The sequence below is a fragment of the Argiope bruennichi genome, chromosome 9, assembly GCF_947563725.1.
Source record: "Argiope bruennichi chromosome 9, qqArgBrue1.1, whole genome shotgun sequence".
In the NCBI taxonomy this organism is placed as follows: Eukaryota; Metazoa; Arthropoda; class Arachnida; order Araneae; family Araneidae; genus Argiope; species Argiope bruennichi.
In genome coordinates, this window is record NC_079159.1 from 118626666 (window position 1) to 118654144 (window position 27479).

The 27479-nt window shown below is 31.1% G+C and overlaps 1 protein-coding gene across 3 annotated transcripts in view; it reads left to right on the plus strand.

Moving 5' to 3' along the window:
* LOC129983719 (complexin-like) overlaps positions 1-12083 on the plus strand; it is a 550382-nt gene extending 538299 nt beyond the window's left edge. For all 3 annotated transcript variants that reach the window (XM_056093317.1, XM_056093316.1, XM_056093318.1), the window contains exon 5: positions 259-12083. In XM_056093317.1, the coding sequence (XP_055949292.1) occupies positions 259-332 (74 nt within the window). In that variant the 3' untranslated portion in view covers positions 333-12083. The remainder of the gene's footprint in view (positions 1-258) is intronic.
* The last annotated feature ends 15396 nt before the right edge of the window (positions 12084-27479 follow it).

Genomic DNA, 27479 nt, shown 5'->3' on the forward strand with positions numbered 1-27479 from the left:
AATAATATAGTGTAAGGCAAAGTACAATTAAATGTCATGCACATCAATGAGCCATTTACGTTGCATAGATTTGCATCAAAAACAAAAAGCTAAAAAAGCGTTTAATTAGTGGAAATGCAGAAAAAAATTAAAATGCATAATTCCCGTTTAAAGAAAAATTAGAATAATTATTCATTTTTTGTATCATTAGAATTTACAAATAAAAGTTTTTATTTTATTTTTAAATGTTCTTCTAATTTTGCTTTGAAACTTTTTCAGAACTGAAAAACTCTCTGGAGACACAAGTGAATGAGCTGAAGTCTACGATTGAAGGAAAGTGCAATCTTCAGTGAAGTCCTCCTTCAGCCCACCATGCTCTCCGAACCTAATTCCTTTCTTTGTTTTTATTTTTCTTTCTCCCAAAATTCGCTCTGATTTATATATAGCAAAAAGGTCAAAGTACCTTTGAATCTTCATTTTCCTTGAAGAACATGTTTCGTTTCGCTTCAACATTTTTTTTATTCTTTATTTTTTCCATTCTATCAATGACAAATTACTGAAGCACCCGCCTAAACGATAGGTCCGACAAAGCTATTCTATCGTGTATACTATTGTAATTTTTCTAACACGAAATAATTGAAGGCAATGTTATGATTAAGCACCAAAGAAAAACATTTCAAAAAAATTCTCCTATTTTTTATGATGAAAAAGGAACATTTATATTGACTAGAATTGAATTAGAAAATTTTCACATGTGAATACGAACATGAAATTTTAATTCAACAAAACTGCATAAATACGAAATTCCGGCCAAAAAGAATTATCGGTGTCACAATAAGTTCTAGCCTCCCTAAAAGCCATTTGCCTTTTTGTTTCTATACAAATTTCCTGAGATATAGTTTTTGATACATTTAAAATTTTTTAATCTATTCTATTTTCTACCTAGTGTTTCTTGAATACGCGTCTGGGGGTTTATCAAGTATCAGAGAACAATTTCGACTTTGAAAAAAAATACGTTTAAATTTCTTTTCTATATGAAAGATCCTCATCGTAATTTGGAAAAGTGACATATCTTCGGATCGCATATCAACAAAAAAAAAATTCCTTTTACGTTGAAAGAAAGCACACAAAAACGAATAATAAATTGTCCATGCGAATATAGACTGCGATACTAGCTTCCTTATCTTACATTCGACTGTGTGTAACACACTTCTTCAGCAATAATCTTTCACAATTATAGTTTTGCTAAAATAATATATATTTACCAAATATACAGCAGCAATAATGGTTTTAGAGAACTTTGAAATAAAAAGGCAAATCGGGCTTATAAAATGTGCGATACTTGAGCGGGTCTCTTCATTTTCTTTTTATTTCTTTACCACTATAAAGAAATGGAAATTTTCATTTGAATACAGAACAGTAAATCAATGTGTCTGATTTCGTTTCTATTATTTCAAAAAACATTCCATCCTATTCTCTTTTCTTATAGCCTCTTAATACTGAGTTGCATTCTGCTGCGGAATGTTTGTTGATAGATGAACCTAATGCATTAGATTTATTCATTTACTTAAAAATAATATTGATTTTATTAAAAAAAAATAATATTTTATTTAAAATATTAATCTTTTATCTGCTTGTTAAACAAATGGCTAAAATTTTGAAATTATTTATTATTTATGGAAATTATAGAATAAATTATAAACTTATTTCAATCAAACTATTTTCATTCTTAAGTTTTGCTTTGAATGTAAATTCAAACTGATCATCTATGGTGTTAAAATGAAAAATCCTATAAAATATAAATTTCATATTCTTCTATTTTTGATTGAAAACTAATTGTGTCTAAAATATTCTTTCAGTAAATTTCCATTAACGTTTTCTGTTAAATTAAAATTAAACAACTTATCAATCATTACTACCAACAAACTTCCGCAGAATGTAGATCTGTTTGCTTAAAGTCCTGTTTTCCAATGATATTCTGAGAAATAAGAAAAGATTTTTTTTTGTTGGACTTATTTTACCTGAACCATTCAATGAACTTGTACCCCTCTATTGAGTGGTTCATAACCACTCTCCCAGCTATTTTCCTTTCGGTTGATTGGACAAGAACCTTCTCTTCCTGTTAAAATATCACGTTCGTTTCCTAACGAACATCTTCGGAGACAAACCGCTTGATTAACCACCTAAAGAGACCCCGAAAGACGTTTTTCAGGATCTGGAATGCATCCAGCCCAGTTCGTTGTGCAAGACTGGAGATTGTCAAAAAAAAAAAAAAAAAGGGGGACGATTAACAATGTAACCACCCTCACTTATTTATTCAACCAGTTCGAAAGACAAAGGAACTCGGCATATATCCAAAGAGAAACGCTTTTGGAAATAATGTAACTGGTTAAAAGGTTACAAAAAAATAACCGAGAAAAAGATGATTATAAATATTTCGAAATATGTGTAATGTATACAGAACAATATTTTGAGATGAACCATTGAAAACTCTGGATTACTTGAAACTAAATATGTTAGATAATTTTTGAATTGAGTTCATAAATATATTGTGCTACGATCTTGGATATTGATGAAGTTATTATATTTATGATTTAAAATTTCTCTATACATCTTTTTCCATATGACTAGTTTTTATTATGTATGATGGTGCATTAAGTATGGTACATGTATGTGTATATTATTTATAATGACAATTTAATTTCATATGTAACATTAAGTTTCCAAATTGTTTATGAATTGTCAGAAGAATATTTAGTTCAGTTATTTTATATTTCATAGCGTTTGACTGAATTTTGTTTTTGAAATATAAGGATTTGAATAATGTAATGTAAAGCTATAAATAATACTAAATGAGTTATGATATATATTTAAGATCACTGCTACTACAAACTTATGAAAATGTGTTTTTCCAAACGTTACTTCTTTTTATGGATTCAGAATTTTCGCAGGTAAAGTGGATTTGGGCGGTATCCAACAGTAATTGAGGCATGAAATTTCTCTACGTTATGGATTAAAAAATACCCGAGGATGATTGATGTTGCTCGTTCTAGTTCGAGGTGAGGGCTGGGTTGATTTCCAGAAGTGATTTCAGGTCCACCGTTTCTTGACTCTGTAGGTTTGTGAACTGTAGAGGTAGACCATGCAGGTGGATTACGCCTCAATGAAAACAACGAATATTAGTGTTTAAATTTCTTAGTTATAACTTTGACGTAGACATTATTTTTTACGTGAACCTCGTGTACTGAACATCGTGTAGTTTTTGCCCTACTAAGAACTTGACAACACCTTTTTAAGTCGCACTTCGATTTCTTTTGGTTTTCTTGTTACCTCTTTCAAATAAAAGTTGGATCACAGAGTTTGAACTTCAGATTTCCTCGACGATTGTGGGGAATTTCGATTGTTTAAATTGATTTCGTATAACAGCTACCCAATATGTTATTCTAATTGAGAGAAAAAAATTACGAACTTTTAATTAAAGTAAATCTATTCAATTCCGGGAAACGAAGATATTGATGATATATTTAATTACAAATTAAAGAAGAAAATAATGGTAAGAGGATATTTCTAATTATCCTTATTAAATAAATGAAAAATTGTGTTTCGAAAAATTAATAAATTCATTTTTCAGAATATCAATATTCAGTTACAGAACGATGCGAAAAAGTATTGGAAGAAACTAAGTACCCAAAAATTGCTTTTCTCGAATATTTTTGAAAATAAAATGAATACAAATTTTCCTATTTTAATTTCTAAAAAAATGATAAAACATCTGGAAGATATTTCAAACTCGATGCTTCTACTTTTTACCTGAAATAATTTACAATATTTTCTGTAGAAATCTTAAAAATATTATGAAAAACAATAATTATATAAAAAAATTACGAAAACTGATAAAATATAGCGGAGAAATAAGAAACCAGCTTGATAACAGAGAAGGAAAAAAATTTTCCGAGTCCTGAAATTAACAACTTAATTTTTTTTTCACCATCGGAAAGCATTCTTTCTTTTCAAGTATATGAGAACTAAATAAATTATGATTCTTTATCGTTACTTAAAAAGATCAAATTTTCAGCCAAATGCATTAACCAGCCAAACAGATACGTTAACGAACATGGTAGATTTGGCGTCGTGTTTTATCATTGTCAAGCATTTTGGCGACCGGCATGACAGAAAGTGTCGTATTCCATGCCAAATCTTATACTTGGCAACTAACTACATCTAAGCTAATGGTGAAACGGCCACAATTTTTAACTTGTTAGAATCTGTCGAACTAATTTGTCTTGAAAATCGTTTAATCTTTTTAAATTATTTCTACCAAAATAATGCATTAAAACCTAACACATTTAAAAAAATCTTGTGATATTTCATGCATAATCTATGTCCTTTTTACTACATCAGATTTTGATAGTTACTTTTTTTTTTAAATATTTATTTGCACTAAGCAGGACTCGGTTAATTTTACGCCATCGCTTATGCGCATGTGCCGAGAGCGAGTCGCGTAGACGTGAAAAGCAGCAAACTCTGTCCTAGTGTGCGTGTGATCCCTGCGTGTGTGCGTGAGTGTGTTGTACTTAGAAATAGACAACTGTTGCCTTTTCTCATCTGTAACATTCATTTAGAGATTAGCGATTTCTGACTCCTTGTGCGCCATCTCCGTACCTTTTCTCGATTAGGCTCCAGGCAAAAAGGAAGGTTGCTGGCTCAGCGTCCCCACCCTGCTCCCTGGCACTGTCCACCTCTACGCCTTTGTATATTTGGTTTGGAATCGGTGGACAGCGGTCGGTTGAACTTGTTTGTTGATTATAAGTAATAATTTTTCATATTCTAGTTATGATAATATATATTCAACCGAATGTTAATTCTTTCCATAATCTATAAATTTCACGGACCGGTTTAATCAAGAGAATCCAGTTAATAAAAATTCCTATGTAACAACAATATTCCTTGAATTATTCCTTTTTTTTGGTAAAAAATCGTTCCATGTAAAAAGATCATTGTTATCAGATGAGAAAGATGTTTATACCCCCTTATAAATTGCTTGAACATTACATTACATTGTACATTAAGACATTAATGTAATGTATAATCCAATAGAACAGATCATAGTAAATATTAACTTTATAGTTTGATTGCACAGAAGTTGCTTCAAGTGCATAAAATTAATGTTGCAATATGTGCGATATTTCTTCATCTTCATGATATAAGTTTATTTGGCTCACAGCTTGATATTAGAAAAATCACATTACTGCCAAACTAAAGGTGAGTCCGCAATTTCTTAATTAAACCCTACTGCAATTTAAACGGTAGACATTAAAAGGATTTTCTCTCTCTCCTTTGATACTTTTTAAATAGCATTTGCATTAGGCTTTCTGAGAATATTTTAGATTTAATACTCTGCAATTGCAGCATAACAGCATGATATTCTCAAGAAAATTTGGGGGAAGGTTGGAGGGCATAAAAATAATGTATAAGAAGTCCACTAAATTTTGCTTCCTTATTATCTTCAATACCGACCGAGATCCACCAATTTCTTCTGCATTACACGGTCGCATTCCTTCCCCACAATGACCCCACCCCCCATTCCCCACTGCAGCCGAAGCAGTAATATCCGCACTTCTCTTCATTTCGTCCAGCATGAGAGTAACATTTCATTCAAAAGCTGAAGGTGTAGGAGATGAAGCTGAGCTTTTTGTGAAGTGGACGCAAGACAAATACAAAGAATAAAAAAACTAATTTTTAAGCCGCAGGCTTAAATATAAAAAAAGGTTCATACACATCGAAACGACTTCCTTTCCTTCTCTCTAGTGTGCCCTCTTTCTATTCTGCTCTGTGATGTCCTTTTTCACTTCGCCGTGTTTTCATCTCACACTGCGATTCAGTTCCCTCTTCTCGCAAAGACAGTTGTTTAACAAGTGGGTTGCTCTTCAAAGGGTCTGTACCTTGGGCAATTGGCTATCTTTACCCAATAAAAAAAGTTCTTATTGTAAAAGAGTTATAATTGGAAGAAATATGTACTGTTAAATTTAATGGCAATGCACCTTAGAACAAGTTCATACTCAAAGGACATTACAAAAGTAGCACAAATATTGTAGAATATTGTATGACATTAATTAATATTCGCAACATTTTATACTATTGCGAAATATTGATTAATATTATATAATATCGCACAATATTGTATAATATTGTGCAGCACGTTGTTTCTACCTGGGATATACAGTACATGTAAAATGAAAAGGGTGAAATAAATATAGGCTTTAGCTCAAACATACAAAATTGAAAATTAAAACAAAAGATCATATTCTTCTTCCTTGCTGAATTTAGAAGGTTGTTGATATCCAACCTATATAGTTAAAGAGGTCTCTACTGATGACCATGTAATTCTCTTTTCATTAAAGATAATAATAGCGGAAATGACTTCTTTTCAGAAGCATTGAACAAACTAGTTATGTAAATTATTCAGTTTTTCTTTACGGGACATTGCATTGAACACATTCTGCGCTGAAATGAATTCTTGCTTCCAGCTTTGGATGAAAATCATTCATTATATTTCGTGAAATGTATGACGGATCAAACGATCACTTCCTGTTTTTTTTGAAGCAGGCAATATTGAAGAGTCACTCGCTTGAACCTGTCTATTGTTACTCAGATGGAACTGAATCGCTTCAAAAAAAAAAAAAAACTCATTAAAAATCCTCCATTTTATTTACTTTGATGTTCGAGTTTACTGAGAATCTAGTCACTCGCAAAATCGTACCCATGTCTTAGAACCTCAGTCCTTTTGAGAGGTTACACAACTTAACGATTCGCTGTTTTGATACCGATTGTATATCTGTTTATTACATAATTTGAAATATTAAATGCTATGAGATACCAATTAATTATAAATTTCGAGAACAATCTCGTCAAGTTGGTTGTTGTAAAATCTACGTTTTTGAAATTTTATCTTAAAAATATTTTACTTTCGATTTTATTTTTCCAAAAAAAATTATTCGATTTGGGTTATTTTAATTCAATTTGACTATCGAATCGACTGGACATCGTAACCTCAACATCATCCATTGTCATCTCGAAAATCGCGTTGTTTGAAAGAATGAAGAAAGATCTGGAATGAAGCAATGCAAGAGCGTACCCCTACAATATCACTCAAGCTGTGATATGTCACACCTTACTTCTTTTACTTCTCTCTCACACAGGATTTAATGAGCTGTTTGCAGGTTATGTATGAAGCAAAAACTCTTAACAAGCTTAGAAACGGTGTTCAAATATTTTAAATTTATTCACCGCATGTATTTATTCAAAAATTAGATTGACTGTTGTTGTTACCATTTCATAGTACCCATACTTTCTGGAACCAGCAAGGCTACAATTCAGTTCTGCGTTTTTGCTGAATAGAGGAGTGAATTTTCGACAAGAAGCAAACCATACCATTGCACAGCTTTGGATATTTTAAATCTACTTGATCTTTTTATAATGCAATCTAATAACCTCAACGCGTCACTTGATCTTGAACTGAATAATTTTTGATGATTATTACCTTAAGCACAGCTTACCACCTTGCCAATCAACTGTGTTTTCGATGTCACTTGCCGGTGTGTGTGTGCTTTCTCTGCCTTTGTGTAGATCTCGCCAGGGAAATCCCCCGCATACCTGCTCTCACAATCCACTTATGCTTACGTCACAACCGTCGCTCCCGATGCACGGGCGAGAGAACCCCGTCGATTCGTTAGAAACAGGAATTCAGGCGCGCGTGCCGCAAATACAACCCTCTCGATGTACTATCGCAATAAACGTGCCCAACGCTTCTTGTGCAGCCCAGTGCGTGCTCGTCTATTCTATGTACCACTGTTATATGTACCTCTGTATAACGATGATTTTCAAAATATTATGCAACTTTTTTCAATAACATTGCACTACAACTCGTATATCATCTAAATCTTTTATGCATGTATTAAACTTTTATGCATAATTTTTCAAAAGAAACTATGTAATCAGACCTTGCTATTGCTTATCAGCATTCTTACAACTTCTGCACCTGTTCTGCCATGAATTGTTAATGAACCAATTTTTCCCTTTCATACATTTCAGTGTTTCGGAACTTTTGGTTGGCAATTCCTTATAAAAAAGAAAGAGTATATATTTCTTTGGTAAAAGTACTAAAATATCCATTTGCTTAATATTAAGTGCATGTTGTTTTAAAATCATGAAAAACTAAAAAGGTCTTCTATGTGGTTTGCTTCTCCTAGTTTCTGGTATAAAATAACAATTACAAACATAATGTTATAGTATTTGGAATTTCAAACTAAATAAAAAGCATAAATGAATTTAAAAGAAAAGTATAATTTCAGCAATAAAAAATAGTATGCAGTTTGTAAAAAAAAAGAATACTGAAAAGGAAAAGTAACTCAGGATGATGAAACCAGAAAGTATGGGTAATAAATTGCATCTATAAATAACCCCATGATTTCCAATCGTGTTTTTATTTTTACAAAATTATAACGACAAGAAAACTTATTTGTGAAATTTGGCCAACCTTTAGATCTCTTTCAAGTTTAGCCGGGAAACTTTAGTCACTGAAAGTACATAATGGCTCTTAACATAATACCTGCACATCAGCTTTAAGCCTGAATTGCAATTTTAATTTTCTTCAACGTTCACTTCGCTTTCTTTCCCTTTTCTTGTCTCATCTCTCTGAAAATGTACAACACTCCAGACTCTCCTTTTGTTGCACTTTCTATTCCAATCACTAACTCACACTCTTACTATCATTTCAGCACTTTTTCACTCCGTTTTTCTTGAATCTAACTACTTTTATTGCAATAATTACTGGAAGAGGGCGCTGTAAAACAACGACGATATGTTTTCAGTGTTGTTTCTCATTTTATATATATATAAAGGTGAATATATATATACATATATAAATGCTTCTATAAATATTGTACTCTTTCTCTTTCTCTCTCTCTCCTTTCAGTATGTCTATTCGTGTGAGCGTGTGTCTATGTGTGATGTAAATAGACTTCGTTTATCTGTCAAATCTGTGATTTCAAAATAATTATAAAATCACGAGGAGTCTCCAGTTTCTGAAAATGTCTTCTAGATGTCACTGCAAAGATGCAAATTACCTTGCTCATAATTAAAACCGAAGATTTCACTGAATTCCAGTGGCATATTAAGGCTAAATTATGTCTAGGCCAATGTAATTTTCTTTATATATTAACCTTCAGATGATTTCCAACTTCGGTGGGGAACATATTGATATCTGTTTCGGCTCAGCATCCGAAGGTCGAACCTCGTTATAATGAACACCTGCGTAAAAATTTGATAGATTTGACTGTACTAGAGTTTGCTATAAATTTGTATGGAAAAAATATTTTTAATATATTAAATATCTTTGAATATACATTCTTAAACAAAATTAAATTGAAATAAAATCTACTGAATGAAGTTGTATATAAATTTAAAAATGCAACGCAAATGTAATATTTGAAAACTTTTTCCAATTCTTCATATTTCTAAAATGCTTAAGTTTTTGACAAATGCATAAAAAAAAAAACATTTGTATTTTTACCAAAAATATAACAATTCTTTTATCAGTGATAATATATATATATAATATATATATAAGGCTCCAGAATTTCATAAAATGTTTTGAGCAGGAACTTTAATCTAGAAACTCCTATATAATCTTTAAAAGATAATTTGGCTTTCATTTAAAATTTTTAACGGAAGTGACTACACTGATAGCTGCTGGCATTGTTATTGTAACATTTTGGTCGATTTTTCAAGAGAATGAAGTAAAATTTAAGTCTAACTGGAATTTTCCAAACGATTTTCAGAAATGGAGACTCTTCAATTTCACTGCACTTTGCTATTATCACCTTAGAAAATACATTTACCTAATTTACTGAATATATAAATGTGCTGTACAACAGTGTGATCCGCTAATATAATTAAAAGAAATTGATTATTGTGAATTGCATTCTTCGTTAATGCGTGACGCTGAAGAAGATATAAAAAAATGCGATCAAAAGTAAGTAAAAAAAAAGTAACTACTTCCGTTTCCCCACATGACTCTGTCGTTTGCTCGTTTCCGTTGAATGTACGTGGACTTTTGACAATATAAGTTATTTTATACTTTTGTATCGTGTACGGCACCTGTCATAACCTAAAAATAAATAAAATAACAAATGAAATGTTTAACAAAATATTATTTAGAGTGATAACACATCTTGGAGGACACGACTTTTTTCACTGTAAATAGACAACATGAATACCTAGATGATAGCTTTAGTAAAACCGCGCGCAGATATCTACTTCAGTCTTGTAAATAAGAGTTAATGAAAAAAAACGTAGCTGTGTTTTGTGGTAGATAAAAAAATATATAAATAAAATAGATTGAAAAAGTGTATAATGTGTTGTTTCTTTAAAAAATAAATACAAACTGCGACACGCGTATTGTTTGTGTGTTTTCTTTCACTTTTCACCACTTTCCTGCGAGAATATGATTTAAATTTCTTCTGCAGAACTCGGTGCTTTCAGGGTTGGAGTATTTTAAAAGAGAGCACGTACTCGAGATGAATCTTCCCATTCAATGCAAAACGCTTAGAAGGATTTGTTATAGTTCTTTCTGTATGGGCTCAATTTCCAAAATGTATTAAAACCATTTTACGGATTTATTGTTTCCAAAAATGAATGCAAATTTTTTAATAACAATATTTCTTGCAATGCCTATCGAAAAAAACCCACACATTTTATTAAAACATATTGTTTTCTGAATTTTAAGTGTCAGTAATTTTCATAAAGAAACAAAAGTTTTTGAATGTAATTATGCTTAATTTATAATATTATTAATGAAAAATTATAAATTTGGAAGGATAGCCAGACATTAATATTTGCGGTGAAAAAAATTGCATTCATTTCCAAGACTGGTGAATCACTAAAGTTTGATTTTACCACTCTGCCCCTCCACATACCTCTTAATTACAACCCCCCCCCCCTATTAGAAAACAATTCATCCATAGTGCACTTGATTTACAAGAGTTTTAATAACATATCTTAACACACTTGCAACGAATCGATTAGCAGTAAAATTCGCCTACAGTCAATGTTACCTTATCTAAGTATAGTTATCCTTCACAAATACTGGCAATAATAAATTTAGAGGATTTTATGTACATAAATATACACAATGACTTGATTATAAGATACTGCGTGCTTCATTAATGTTTTGGAAGGTTTATCATTCGGCTTCGAGATACAGTGTCACATTGTTCTTGTTGCTGTTGCAATGTGTTGTTGTTCGCGATGTTGCAGTGCATCATTGAATGTGGCATTTGTTTTTGCAATATTCTTAATTCTGCAACGTTTTATCTGATGGGAGGCTTCGCTGAGTACGAATGCTGCTGCTGGGGCTTTAAGAGCTTTCACTTCAAGGGAGGAATGCTGGTCAGTGTACTTGCTTTACAGCATCATTGTAAAAAATATAACAAATAAATATATGGCAAACAGCAAGATGTAGTGACTGGTTCTGTCTTATCATTGCCTATTGCATAGCATTTTATTTGTTTTGTCTTTGATATTCAACCATGTGCATACCAAGATCTGTCGCAGATTTCCTTATATATATAAATATATACATATATCTTATTGTGTGATACAGTGATAAAAATATTTAAAAAAAATAAACCTGTAGAATTTTTTTTACTGACATCTCGTGTCTTGTGAGTAGACGAAGGAAATGAATAAGAAATAAAATTTTTGTGCGCAATCTATTTAAAGACGAAGATTTTTCTGCAAGTCTTAAGATAGACTATTTTAGTTCTTAGTTCACTTTTGGGTAGGAAACTGGTTCTCTGTATTATTGCAGCCTAGATCTTAACCAAAGGCAAATAAGACTCAGCGACCTTGTGATGTAGCGAATCATTTTCTGTATATTGTGTCTCTTCTGACTGCATAACATGTGAAATCAAATCTATGAAAATATTTCCTCCGAAGCGCATACTGTTGAGTTTTTCAAATGATGTAGAATACTGACATAAGCTCTCTATAGTGGATACATTTCAAATGTTGATGTATGTGATTAAAATTATCTCAGGTTTTAATGTGTGTGTATGTTTTTTTTTTCGTCTCCCTTTCATTTTTTTTTCAGAAACATATTTCACAGAATTCACATCTTCATACATCCTACGTTTAAGGTGGTAAGAATTCGAATATCCTTGTTTTAAAAAAACATAAAAAGGAAAGAAGCAGTGAAGGAAGTCATTGTTCTGAAGGAACCATTTCTTAATAATACGCTTTTGAAATTAACAAAAAAAAAAAAAAATATCAGATAATACTAGAAATTTTCCCTTACAGATTTTTTTCAAGATTTCCTTCCTTAATGAAGATGAGTTAAAATTGCATTGGTGATTTTTGACAACTAAAAAACTATCATATCAAGTATGTAATCAGTATGCATCAGGTTTCTTATTTGAATTTTATGAATTAAAAAGATAGTTTATATTTGCCTTTCGCTAATTTTTATTACTCGTACTGACAACAATATCTAGGATTCCAAAATAATTTTTTTTTCAAATTACCTTCTAAAATCCTGAATTAGCTGCTTTTAAACCATGTAATAAAGAGTATGCTTGAATCCATATTTTATAATGGATTCGATCAAAAGATCATTTAGGGGATCTAAAAATGAATGAAAATAATTTGGACTCGTCTCGTTTCACAGTAAGCCGATAATGAAATAAGATTTTTTTTGTCATTGGTTTATTTACTATGAAAAATAAATACTTGCATTTTCATTAAAAAATAGCCCTATATCCGAGAAGGTATTAAGTTTTTAAAAAATCCCTAATTTTTCTTTGTTTTGTATCTTTGAACATGAAGAGATTCCAACCTAATTAAACGAACTTACAAAATATGTAACAACGCATTATGCTAAAATTTGATGAACAAGTTTTGAATATTCTTAGGAATATGAAAATTGCAATATTGTTGATAATTTTTAATTGCACATGTGCAAAATTTAGCATATTTTTTTCTTGCATAATTTCAAATCTAAATATACAAGAGATTCTATATGAATTTTCTAAATGGAAAACCATCGACCTTAACCTAACCCATGATGATCACCCCCCCCTAACCTCACCCATGTTAAAAGACATAAAAAATCGCCGGGGTAAATTCTGATACTTTGACACCCAGGATGATCTCCCCCCCCCAAGGCATCCAGCCCACTTGCATTATTTATTAAATTTTAAAACTCTACAAAGAACAAAGGCTTAAATAAGAGCCTAGAAGAACAAAGGTTCAAATAAGGCACAGATGATGTATAAACTAATTGCAAGTAGAAAATACTAGTACATAAAAAATAACACGATCTAGGATCAAGAAATCGTGATAACGAGGCAAAAACTGTATAGAAAAACATTACCATGAGAAAAGTGGAGAAAATGCAAACGGAAAAACAGGTGACACGGAACGCCTAAAATACAAGCTTATTAAGCTAGACACAAAAGAAATGTATGAACATAGAGAAGTGTGTGTGTGTGTGTGTGTGTCCATACATGTATAAGAGGCAAATTATACCAAACATACCGTATCAAATATTGAAAGGACAGGGGCCATAACCATGCCATAACTAATAATAACTGATAAGTTATTTAAAAGAAATTTATAACTAATCAAAGATGTCAAAACTGAGAACTAAAAGTAGTTTAAAATAAAACAAAACTTTTCAAATCCAATAAAATGCATAAAAGAAAACTTACCTGTACAAAGAAGGAAAATAAAAAACACACATATAAATTTCTAATATATTGATTCCATGAACGAAAATGATTGGAATTGGAAATTTATTGAAATTTCCAGTTTATATGAATTTTTCAACTTCCTTTAGGATTCAGAAAGGGAACTGAATTTCAATAGCTTTCCAAGAGAAACTAAATGATGAGAGTTTCCCACAAATTGATACTTTTAAAAAACTTATGTTTTAATTACTTATATTGAATTATTATTTTGAATTATGCAAATATTCTATATCCTTCTGTAACTTAATATCAATGCATAATTTAAATTACAGCAAATATGTTATCATCAATAACGCTTCCCATTTTATTATTATAATCCAATTATTGAACACACTGCACAACTATAAACATTATGCAATTTGATACACTCATTTTAATTAGATACACTATATAATTAAAAATATTCTAACAACAATAAATAGCAAACTGTAGAAGAATAATATTAGAAATATTTTGTTCACAATTTTAGAGCTTTTTAACGACATTCGTAACACAAGTAAAACTTAGACACATCTCATACCTACATCGCAAAACTCGCGCCAAATGAAACATACAAGAGAAGATTTCTGTTAAATACAATAAAAATCTCAAAAAATATCAATATCTTATCCATTGTTTTGCTAGTAAAAAGGAGATGAAAAAATATCGGTAAAGTCTTATTTGACCTTACAATTCGTACGAAGTACACTGTACTGATATTAATGGTTTTGAAACAATATTCTACAAGGAGTTGTTTACTTGATAAAAATGAAATAGGATAATTGAAAAGAAAATTTTAATTCAGAAACAAGTTTTTTTTTTGTTATTATATTTTCGAGCAATTTTAGGGATTGAATCCCCAAAGCAAAATTGTTTCAAATGTGTTCGACGTTCAACTTTGTATTTGAACTTGATACTATGTATTAAGAGTATCTTATACAAAGTGATAGGAATTAGATACTTCTAAAGAAAGACATGGCAGTGAGAAAGTTGATAGTGAAGAGGAAATTTAATGTGCTCGGCTATTAAAAGGAACCACGATTTTAAAATAATTTTAGTTCATTCCGAAGGATTTTATATTTCTAAAATAACAGAATTAATTTCAAATTATATATATTTAAAACGAAATCTTTGCTATAATATTATTACTTGCTACTATTTATTCATATAAAGCCAACTTTTCATATAAAGAAAAATTGTGGAAAAGCAGTAATAAGATCTAAATGATACTTGTTCATTAGCACAATAGTTCTATATAATGATGTCTCATACAATTGGCATTGCCGGGATAATGGGGGTCACGCCATGGGAGACACCGCTGACCGGCATTTAACTTTTTTACAATACTACGGGTGTCACCGGTGAAGCCAAGATTACTAGAAGCACATAATTCGAGTAAATTTTCATTAATTTTTTTTAATGTTATCATTATTACTAAAATGGTATAAGAAAATTAATCCAATAAAGAACTTGCAAAATAACTATATTATATAATATAGCATTTAAGCACCATAGGATTCACAGATGGCATTAGTGAAATTGTTGCGAACGGTTAGACACATTAACTTGTCAATTGCAATTAATATTTCAACAAAATATTGAAGGCAAAAAAGAAACTCATGTTGATAGACGGGGATGCCATGTGGAAAGGGTCTGTCATTGCACATGTTCATTTAAACCCTTCAGAGGAGTGGAATCGTCTCAGAGATTCTATTCGTTTCTACTGGCATGAAATGAATAGTATTCGGGAAAAAATTACGATACAAAATATTGCCATAAATAAATACAAATTCTTAAGCATACGTTGTTAGTGAATAAAAGAGAATGGTTAGTGGCTTAAAGATTAATGAAAATTCTAAGAATTTCTTCTCCCATTGCTGTAGGGTCATTGAGAACAACTAGTGACGAGGAATATTGACTACAGCAAGCAATAGTGCGAATAGAATAGAATAACGGAATTTATTTTAATATCGAATTTTTTCGTGATCACTTCACATTATTATAGATATTATTGTCACTGTCTGAAAAGCTGCACAATCAGAATCACTGTCTAGAAAATACCTGGAGATGATAACAGAAGTTCGACCACATTGTTTATTACTTTATTAATATTCTAAATGCGAATTTGATTTGAAAAGTCAAATAGAAGATTGTTCAAATTAAACTTCAACTATCAAGAAAATTTTATTTCCCAATTAACACAAAAATAGGTCAAAAATGACATGTTTAACATATATTTAGTAAAAAATAATACACAATTTTACATATATATATTATTACATATATTTCAAAATGAGAATCATTTTCTCAAATCAAACGCATGAAAACTCAAATAGAGCCAACAGAACAATGATAGAAAACATTTTCACTTAAATTGCATTGTTAAAATTCCATTAAATCAGTAACATTTCTGTATGATATTATCTAATGTCGAATTCAGAATCCGATACTTTCGCAGTCTTAAATTTCTTTAACTCGGAATTAATTTGTTATTGAAAGCACATAAAGAGGTCGCACCACTCAGAAGTTATTTTTTACAAAATCTATGTATAGAAAATACAAAAGGAAGTGAACAATTACGTTTGTGTTTAACAAACGTATTACATTTACAACATTTTTTTAAAAATTATTAATATCCAAAACATCGAAACATTATACCCAAACATTATTTTTAACTGTGACGCTTTTTAAAAAAAAACACTAATACATCTAATTAAGGAAAGATATTTAACTTTTTTCTAATTTTCACAAATCAAATCTCGCCATCATTAAAACACTGTAGAGGGACTTTTTATAACTTCATTATGAGGTAGATGAAAATACTAGATGAGTTTCAGGAACAGTTCTTTAATTATTTTCAAAGTTCTAATTACACAAAACAAAAAGAACGCGAAAATACACGACACTCAATTAGAATACAGTCTAATAATGACGCCCCAGAAGGATCATGGGGTATATACCTTGATGTTAATAAGGTAACGCCATCTGTTGTATCAAAAGAGAAGGTAGTGGAGTTACGTAACAGTTACAATAAAAAATAAATTCTACGAAACTATTTATTGGTAACCTGACAAGGAATAAAAAGAACTTCTAGAAAAATGAAAGGAAAAACAATAAAATGAGAACTAGAATTAAAGAATGTAAATAAACTTCAAATGTACCTTTCATTCGATTTTCGATATTCTCATATATGGACAGACAATCACCAGCTTAGTAACCAATAAAAATTTAATCAAGGAATTTTAACTTACCCCATGTTTCAAGCTAACCAGAGTTCGATAGATACAGCCAGAAAAAACATTTCGATATTCCAAGAATTACGTCTATCTCTTGGTCGTTTTTTTGACATTATATCTGATAAACTCGGTTTCATATATAATATTTAGACAAAATTTGCAGATATCTATCCAATTTTGATGAAATCCATCTACAGGTGCCTGTCTGCTCATGCATCTATACCCATGTAAATACGAAAATTCCAAAATGGAATAGCTAGATATTTGAAATTAATCCTTTCGCGCAGAATCGCGCAATGGATTGCAGCTACACTCGTGATGCACATTGAAGCCAAAATGAGTCATAGCGAGTCAGATTCGTCCTTGTGTCGCGATACTTTGCTTGCAAATTAACTTTTCATTCTCTCTGTCTATGTAACGATTGATTTTATATGTCAGTATTTTTCTATATTATTACAAAATAATTCATTTGGTTCCAAAGTTGAATAAGTGTAGCAATAATTTAGAAGATTATAATGATGAGGTGTTGTATACTGGCTATGACACAGGTGCACGAGAGTTTGATGTAGGTCTCATAGTTACAAAATTTCACCTTTCTAGCTACTTGAATTTTTGAACGAACATCTTTAAAATAATATCTACTAACAATAATGATGAACATATATGTGTGTGATATGCTGTACAGGCCATACCATATGACTTGCATACCAAATTTGATATATATATTCATTGGAAATCGGAAATTTGCTTTTTGGAGCGACTTTTTAAAAAAATATTAATTAGAATTTAAGTTAATTGAAAATTAAGTTCAAGTTTTGCATTCTTCCATGATAAACTTCATAAATATACTGCACAAAAATAAATGTTATACAATTTTAAAATTTTAAATATTGCTCTTTTAACTATAATAAGTGCAAATTTTTATGAATTTTGAAAAAAAAAATTTGCTTAATTTTCAGTTAAATATTATGTTGTTTCTCTGAATTTCAAACTGTTTTCATCGTTTCATCAATTATTTGATTGAATGATTTTCTTACATTCTGGAAAGTTAGAACGTTTGGATTTTGTTTAGTATCTGTGTAGTTTGCGAGACAGATAAACAAGTGAAGATATCGCGAAATTTATAGGATAGAAGTACTACACATTTAATTTTTATTAGTCCCATAATGTCATGGACGGTCTCCATTTGAAAGCTTCATACACTATGAGCGGTGAACATATAAGACAATTGAAGAAACAAAACTTGAATGTCAGTCAATTTCATGTTGTCATCGTTATATCAAGTTTTAATAGAAATTAAAAATGACCAGTCTTTCTAGGGCATCAGCTGGTAACCGAAGGCGGCTAGTTACGAATAAATATACCAACAGAGAGTTATGATCTAAAATTTCATGCACGTCCACATTTTTCAAGATGAAACGATCAAATTCAATTTAACTCATTTGCTATTGTGCATAAGAAGTTATTGTTTTCACAGAAAAACATACACGAGTACAGATAAGTACACAGGGTGTTTATAATTAAACTTCCCCTATAAACAGCAACTGTGGAATGATTAAATGTAAGAGCATAAAAGATTAAATGTGGTATTTTCAGAAGTAAAATATATCTGCAAATCGAAAGCACATAGATTAGATCACAAAAATGTAAAAACGTAACTTGAAACATTTGTTTTATCAAAAAACTTTTGGTTAATAATGGATATCAAACTTCAAGAATAATTCATTTTATGCCTTTTTTTTCTTGTTCAAAGAGCATTCTGCTAGAGAAAAAGAAAGTTTTTCATGAAAAACAGATCACACTATAATAATACTTCAAATTATTGAATTTTGGTAACAAATTCTTAAAAAATGAGCAAACACTCCAATACCGTACAAGTGTTATTTACAATGAATAAAGAGGAAGCGCACTATCTAATTTGCAGACATAATTCAAAAGAAAGTTTCCGCTTCTTCGAATAATTTCAACCGAACGCGGCGAGTGGAATTTACATGAGGCCTTGATCCAATTTGGAGAGTCTAAGCCTCTTAATGCGATTAGAACGCGAGACAGGACTGATAGCGGCAAAGTTCGTTAGCCACAATTCAATTTGCCTCGACAATTCTTCTTTTCGAGTTTTCCACCAAACTGCGATGCAGTGAAGAAGAAGCTGATTCTACTTTGCCTCACTCGCAAAATTTAGAGACAAACTAAAGGCTGAAGCTCGTTGCCTTTATTTTATTTTGGACGTTCCTCGCATGCAGGAATTAGGAGTCTTGATAAATGAACATGCAGTGGGGAGAGATAGAGAGAAGGGATGCACTAAAAATATATAGTTGTATTATGACAATTGCTTTCTATAAATTTTTGAAGAGGAGATCTCTGAAAAATGAATTTTGAACCAAGTTATTTGGAATGGTATCTATGCAATGTACTATGGTCGGTTGGAAAATACACGACTTCTTGGCTACCCGCTCCAAAGTCGATTCCGCCTCCCAATGATGTAGGGTGGAAGTCTCAGGAAAGAATAGCTAACTCAAATGTCATTCTCATTAACACTGCTAAGTAAAAACCACATTTTATTTTTTAAAAAAAACTTTTTTTGCCACTAATTTTCTTAAGCCATGACGTTATTATATTAAAACAAATGTGTTAGGCAGCTGTGAAACAATAGTTACAATAAACAGATTATAGACATTCTTTCGCCCGAATTATTCTAACTAATTTTCTATTGGTTAGTTCTCTTCATATGATCGCGATTTGTTTGTGAAAAGAACATGAAGACCTGTTCGACAGTGACTTCAAAATTTGATGTCATTTTCCCTAAATACACAAAAGGATTCATTAAACATCAATTCTAAAAGAACATCATCTTCATTAGAAACTCTAATACTTTCAGGCACTGTGTCTTTTACGATAGGCATTTTTTTATGTAAATATTTTCATGTTTAAATTTTTTTCAGCACTTTACCAAACATTTTGTTCTTGCATATACATTTAGTTTTTCTGGATCCAAATTAACGAAATTCTCTCTTAAAATTGTTTTTTACTGAAGCCGGTACTTTATCTCTGCATTGTTTTTATCTGTGCTTTTGTTCATTGATTTGTCCTTGATTTTTATCAATTTTTTATAATTAAGTTAAAAACAATTTTACACTTGAGCTTTTTTTTTCTATAGCCAAAAACTTGACCTCTGGCTATGTATATACTTAACTATTTTTGCAAAGCCTAATGCGGCTGTTATTTGGTTACTAAATGTCTTTAAGTGAAGATCCACTACTGTCCACTTTCTCAAATGTCATTCAGAATGCCGATAGCTCATCTAATAATTTCTCAGAAAGACATAATTCACTTTCTCATACCGTATTTGTCTATGTCCACTTCTGAATGTTGGATTTCCACTTTTCAAGAAATTTATAAGTATTCATACTAAAACAGTCTAAAGTAACTCACAGCAAGGCCATATAAAATATCCGATACCTTAAAATATAGGGAGGAAATTATATCTTCTAAATGAATTAGTTTTCGACCCAAGTGTGAGCTCTTTAAACTATGATCCGGTATACAATCTCAGCTGACGAGTCGCACGCATCATTTTAACTTCTGTGATAATTGTCCGCTGACGTGTGCAGCGAGTCGTTGGCGATTATGTGACAAAAGCATCTCAACGCGCGTAGCATGTCTTTCCACTGCCTAAGTGGCTAAAATTAAAAGTTCAAGGTGTCTAAATTAGATCACAAGGCCCTTCTCAAATAACTCTAAACTTACTTCAAAAGAGAACATTAATATAACTGATTTAAATTACGTTATTAACATGTTTTGCAATTTATTACCAAACTACATGAAAAGCAATAACTGTAGAATGTATGAATATATCAGCCATCGTTGATGATTGATATTATACTTTCCATTCAGACAGCGCCAATTACTGATGAGTAGTTCTAGGCAGTATAAAATTTTTAATCTATTAAAAACTAAAAAAATAATCTAGTAATCATAAAAGAATATAGCATTATAGTGAAGCAAATGCTTTCCTTAGCCTATTGGTAATCGTCAGCACTTGGATAAAATCGTATAAGTCAAACAATAGTTAAACAGATAACGTTTAAATCACGATAATTTTGATATGATAATTTTTAATGTAAATGTGTTATACTTGGCAAACAAATGGGACAGGCTTTTCCAAAAATTTCTTGTTCACTCTGTAGTAAAAGTACTATCCCAGTGAACGCTTTGCATGGTAGTGGCGTACAATAGAAACAAAATATTAATTTTGACATGAGTTTAGTTTTTTCGCTGAAACATGCGGTATTCGAAAATGAAATTTGCGTTTTAAACACATTTTTAGCACTACATCGAAATTACAATTTGACGCATAATTAGAATTTTAGTCACAAGATTATATATCCATTTTGATTATTTAAGGCATTGCAATTTTGACATACATTGAATCCAATTATAGGCTTCTGAAATTATAGACCTACGGACGGCCCACCCATTGTTGGATTTCTCAAAATTTCATAGATATTAAATCTGAGTACCGAATTTTAAACTATGTAGTTCTCTTCGTTTGGAACTTATCATGTTGACACACATTTGAGCAGCCGGAGAGACAGATTTTGCTCAAGATTAGGTAGAAATCTACAAATTTGTTATAAAGACTATCTACCAAATTTTTACCGTATAATTCAAAGTGTTTTTGAGTTACTTTTGTCACAGACATTCTTTAAATCTCCTTTTTGTGCTTTAAAAAGAGAGGTCTAAAATGTGGAGATTTTTCAAAAGCTCAAGAATAAAAGAAAGTAAAATGTGGTAATTTCCTTAATAGCGAAAACAGTTATCAAAAGTGTATTCCTTACACGACCTAAATAACCAGAATTTTTGAATTTTTACACTTTAATTCTCATGAATAACTATATGAATGATATTACGACATAAAACAACCGTTAATACCGATGGTCTAAATGACATGTTGTAGAATAGGAAATATTTAACTTATTGTTTAAAATATATTTGAAGTGTTTCGGGAAAAATACTCTTTTAAAAGTTCAAAACTAGTAACATTTTTTAATAAATTATTCCTTAATTTATTAAGTAATTATTAATTTTTCCATGAAATTATAATTTTCTTGTTAGCGATCCACCATCTTCAATGAAAGCAATTATAAAAAAAAGTTCAGGTTCAAATCTAGTATTTGAACATTTAAGTGTAGAATTATTGTCCACTTCAAAATGTCGCGCTAATCCGATCGTACTTTGAATTCAAAGCCAAGAAATATATGAATGTAACAATTCACAGAGTTTGAAAATGCAGAGGAGTAATAATATAATAACGTAAATAATAACGTAATTTGTAAGTGTCTCGATTGAAAAATTGAATCATTGAGTGGTAAATAATGCCGATATTAGCTTTATTGTCATGAAATTTTCATAGAGCCATAAAACAAATGAAATTGCTATTATAAGAATTATAAGCTTCCATTATATTATTTATGGAAATTTTTACTTTTAATTTCGTTTCACAAAAACATATTTATTGTGCAGATACGTGTCCTAAAAGAAGCCCTTTTTGGAATCAACTTCGATTTGTTTTTATACAGCAAGGCATGATTTATACAATGGAATAACAGGGGGAAAACTCGTAAGAGGACACAAGCGAAATGCGTGTTAGTGGTTTTGATAAGAAATCCTTTTAAGGATTTTTTGTATCAATTTAGAAAAGGAAATCTAAGTCATACTTTCACCCTTTGCACTCGAATGGTGACTCTCAGGCACCATTCAAGATGGTGCACCATTTTGACGCTTTATTTATTTACTTTCAATTTTGATTGTTAAAAGTGCCTATAGAATGTTAAAAAGACGTATATTAATTTTTCGGGGAATTCAACTTAAAACTGTTATATATATGTAAGTATTATTTTATGTGAAGCAGAATGCAGTTTCAAAGACAGTGAAGAGACTTTTGATTTCGTGACGTCGTTTTATTTCATCTTGGAGAAGTACACATTATGCACAACACAGAAAGAAATGAGGGTAAAAGCCCTTGGACATTTTATTCCTGATATTATATAACCTGAGATATTAATAGGGAAAATATTTCTCCATAGTGCTTATATATAATGAAATTTCGATAGGGATTTTCGCTACACGCGCCGACGAGTCAAGGGAAACACAGGGATCTTTTAAAAAAGAATCTGTCACGTCAGCGGTATTTTGTCCCTTTACTAGGAGTGTGGGAAAGTTAGGCTTTTAGCCGATTCAACAATTTTACATAGCTTCTCCTGAATTAATTAAGTACAGAAAGTGGAATTGGATCAGGAAATAAGAGAATATTTTATAGTGAAGTTACTATAGGATAAATTAAGATAAAACCTTGGAAATTAATTCAATTGAAATTAGAGTTTAAAATATCATTACATATATGTATATATATAATTGTTTAACAATAATATATATAACAACTAGCCGCCTTTGGCGACCAGCCGGTTCGCCAATCTTAATGTTCGTTAAAATTTTAATAATTAAATATTTTATGCAATTCCTACTTTAATAGCTTCTTCATCAAAATATTTTAAAACTTCAAATTTTGATAGTCATATAATTCACTCATAATATTATAAACGCCTTCAGTCATAACGTAATATGTATCTCTCTAATTTTCTGCTCCGTAGAATTTATACTATAAATTAAAGTGGAAAGGATTAATCTGCAATTAATATAATAATATTTTTTATTGAAACAAAGTATTTTTTTTGTAATATGATTACTGAAAACAGTCACTGAGCGTTTAAACTTTATGGGTACTAAATAATATCTTTCCTAATTTATGTAATATTTCAAGAATTTGTTAACAAAATATTCTCAGATTCATCATGACCAGGACAATTAATTAATGTTTAATTTTAAATGCATCAAACACTAAGAAAATAAAACGAATCGTTTAAAATAATCGGTTGAAAACAGGTTAAAAAAACTTTAAAAAACGATGTACTTAAAACTATAAGCGTATACAAAAAATATATAACTAACATAAATACAATTTAATTACAAAAATATGCAACTAACCTAAAAATAATTTAAATCATCCGTTGATAATGGTTGTCATGTCAACAATCAGAACGCAATGCGCATGCGTGAATTTTCAACGCCAGTTACGGTAACGCAAAAGCGTGAGTTTTTCTACGCCAGTTGGGGTAACGCTATGCAGATTAGAAATTTTTAATTTTCTTTATTCTGTTTTATTTTAATTCAAAAGTACTTCAGAATGAATCTGAAAGATCGATTCATTAACAATGTTTTATTTTAAATGCATCAAACATTAAGAAAATAAATAGAATCGTTTCAAATAATCAGCCGAAAAATCTTAAGCCTAGCCTCATGACTGTTGGGAAAAAAAAACTGAAGCCGTACTCATTTGGCGGTGGGGAAAATAAAAAGATTTTTTGGCGGGAAAGTTTTTAATTAATAATTAAAATTCTAATTAAAAATTCAAAAAAAGGCTATCCTATCTTTTAAGTTAGATCAAACTGCACATGGTGTGCAAATTTGATTAAAATCGGTTAAGTAGTTTAGGAGTCCATCGCGGACAAACAACGTGACACGTAATTTATATATATTAAGATTATATAATATATTTTGAAGTAAGAAACAAGTCCTTTCATCAAGTGAAAAATTATGCAACGAATTACTTTTCCGAGTGGGTTAGAGGGTTAAAATATGATGCAAACATGAGGGGCTTATATCCCTTCGCTAGAAATGTGGAAAGTCCAAGAGATTCTTTTAGGGATTTTTTTTTGTATCTAGGATTAGGGGATAGGATTTTTAGATATTTTTTTGGAAAGGGAATTTAAATCATATTTAAAAAAATGATATAGACATTAGGAATTTTGATTCCTTTGCTCGTAGTGAGGGAAGTCAACTCAGCTATATTTTAGAGCGCGTGTTAGAAATAATTAAATTTAAAAAAGTGGTATTTAAATGAAGAAATAAGAGAAAATTTTAGAATAAATTAATGAGCTATTTAAGATAAAAATTAAGGAATTAATAGGATTTAAATTAAATTAAGATATATCATTACATGTGCACCTGAACACTTAGTCACATGATCCGCAGTTAATCGATTCGTAGGCAAACTGAAGGAGTGATGATGGAAATCCCTGTCTTAGCGCCTCCATTTAAAATGCGATTGACTCCCTTATGATGAATGGCTGCAGAACGAATAAATGAATAGAAATTTCCAAAATATTGCAGAAAAGCGCCGCAATCACCACAAATATGATAGATGGCTGCATTTTTCCCGACTTTTCCCTCCATTATGGTTTCTTTTTATTTCCCAGTAAACGGTACGCGAGTTTGAAAGTCAAATGATAAAACGTCTCCAGCCGCTTTTGGAACCCTTTTCAGCGGAGAAAAGGAAAGACAAATTTTGAAAAACAGGCGGCAGGTATTGAAAGAGAAATCGCTCGACCAAAAACCAGTTTCCTATAACACAAATGTTTCAAAGAAATTGCATGGGCTTCTCATACTTTTGCTATTTTAAGATGGAAAAGTTCAAATTTCGTTCTTTGTATACGATTGCATTTCTTTGGCGTTCTTTCTTTCTTTCTTTTTTTTTTTTTGCGATCATAACTTGTGAAATCTTGCCTGTGTATGATGCAACTCCTTAAACTGCCTAGTTCTTGAATGCATATACAATATGAACTTTTTGTACCTTCAGCTGCAAAAGATTTTTTTTTCTAAATGTACAAACAGAAAATATTGTGAGCATCTAAAAAATTTAATCTCGAGTTTGTGATAAATCTGTATGTGTTAAATCCCCATAGAATAGGAAAAAAGTATTATATTCGTTTCTCTATTTGTCTTTGAACACCATAACTTCAAAATAATTCAAGCAAAAGAGCTGTAATTTGGAATGTGGCCATAACCCCAAAATAGTCGATTTGTATTAAATTTGGTGCGGAATCCATTGATAAAACCAATGAGATGCTCTTGCCAAAAACTTTCTAACATACACTCTAATAAAGTTATCGCAGAGAACGCTTTACATGGCATTGCTGTACCAGTGACAAAATATTAAACTTTGGCTCGAATTTAGCATTTTTAATGAATCTACAGTGGGATCTTTGACGATATTTTTACAGATTTATCCCTGCCGTGAGGTCAATAGCATTCGAAAAATCGAATTTGTATTTTAGATTCGTTTTTCTCGAATAATTGAAGGAAAAATTTGTTCACAGAACTGCACTTGTAATCACAAAATCCCATACCAAATTTGATATAATTTAGACATGAACGTTTTTGAGTTCTCGCGTTTACAAGTTCCTGAAAGTACAAAACGACAGACGACCAACCTCTTATTATCTGTGGACAAAATTTGATAAATCTCTACCTAGAGATGGTAAGTCAACCATCTGACTCTCCGACCCGCCACGGAGGCACACGGATTTAAACATAAGGCTGAATGACCGGACTGCTGCAATAGCAACACTCTCCGGTTGAATCCTAAGGGCCATCACCGGCCACGGTACAACCCACCCCGAAGGAAGTACGTCCCGTCATCGATGGGAAGAGTCAGATACCCCACCTATTTGCGCACCCTCCAGGATGGCGAAATCCAACCACCATGCCGGAAGCATTTCTTCTTCATTTCGAGGTGCCCCCCCCGGGGGAAACCTAGAGATGGTAAATCTGTGCACCGAATTTTATCTTAAGCAGTAATTATGTTATATACGAACCGAGCAGAAAGAGTTCCTATAAACGGATTTTGCTCAAATTTCGATAGAAATCTACAAATGTGGTACAAACATAAAATTTCATAGATCTAGCTCAAAGTGTTTAAAATTTGCCTTTGTTGCAGACATACTGCCAAAAAAGTGTTTTTTCGAACTCAGGGTGTTCTGATACACATATACATATTATGGTCCAAGATTCTTAGAAAAAAATTCTTACACAAAAAGTATTGTAATCATTGAACAATCATGAACGATATTTCGACGAATCTTCACAGTTTAAACTTACCTGAGCTCGAAAAGCACATTTTTGTAAAAAGTCTGTCAATAGCAAAGAAAACTCAAAAATGTTTTGAGCCAGATAGATGAAATTTTGTATATGGTATTGACACCAAATTTATAGATTTCTGACAAATTTTGAGTAAAATCTGTGCACAGGAAGTCCATCTGTCCGGTTGTTCGATTATAAGTTTACACGATAACTGCTATAAAACAAAAACAAAAAAATGTAAAAGGATAAAATTTCGGTAAGCAAATTCAACATCGATAATGTAGATACCTATGAAAGTTTGGACCACATTTCCCACCGAGTAAAGCATCTGTCGGTCTCTTCTTTCAAAAGAGAATCATGCAAACGAGATCATTCAAAAGCATAATGAATTAAATATATCAAATTTAGTACTGGTTTTCTAACTGTAGTTGTTGTACTGTGTCAAATTTTCTTTTTCAGTCGGTTGAGAAAACACGCTTTTGAAACACAAATTCACCATTAT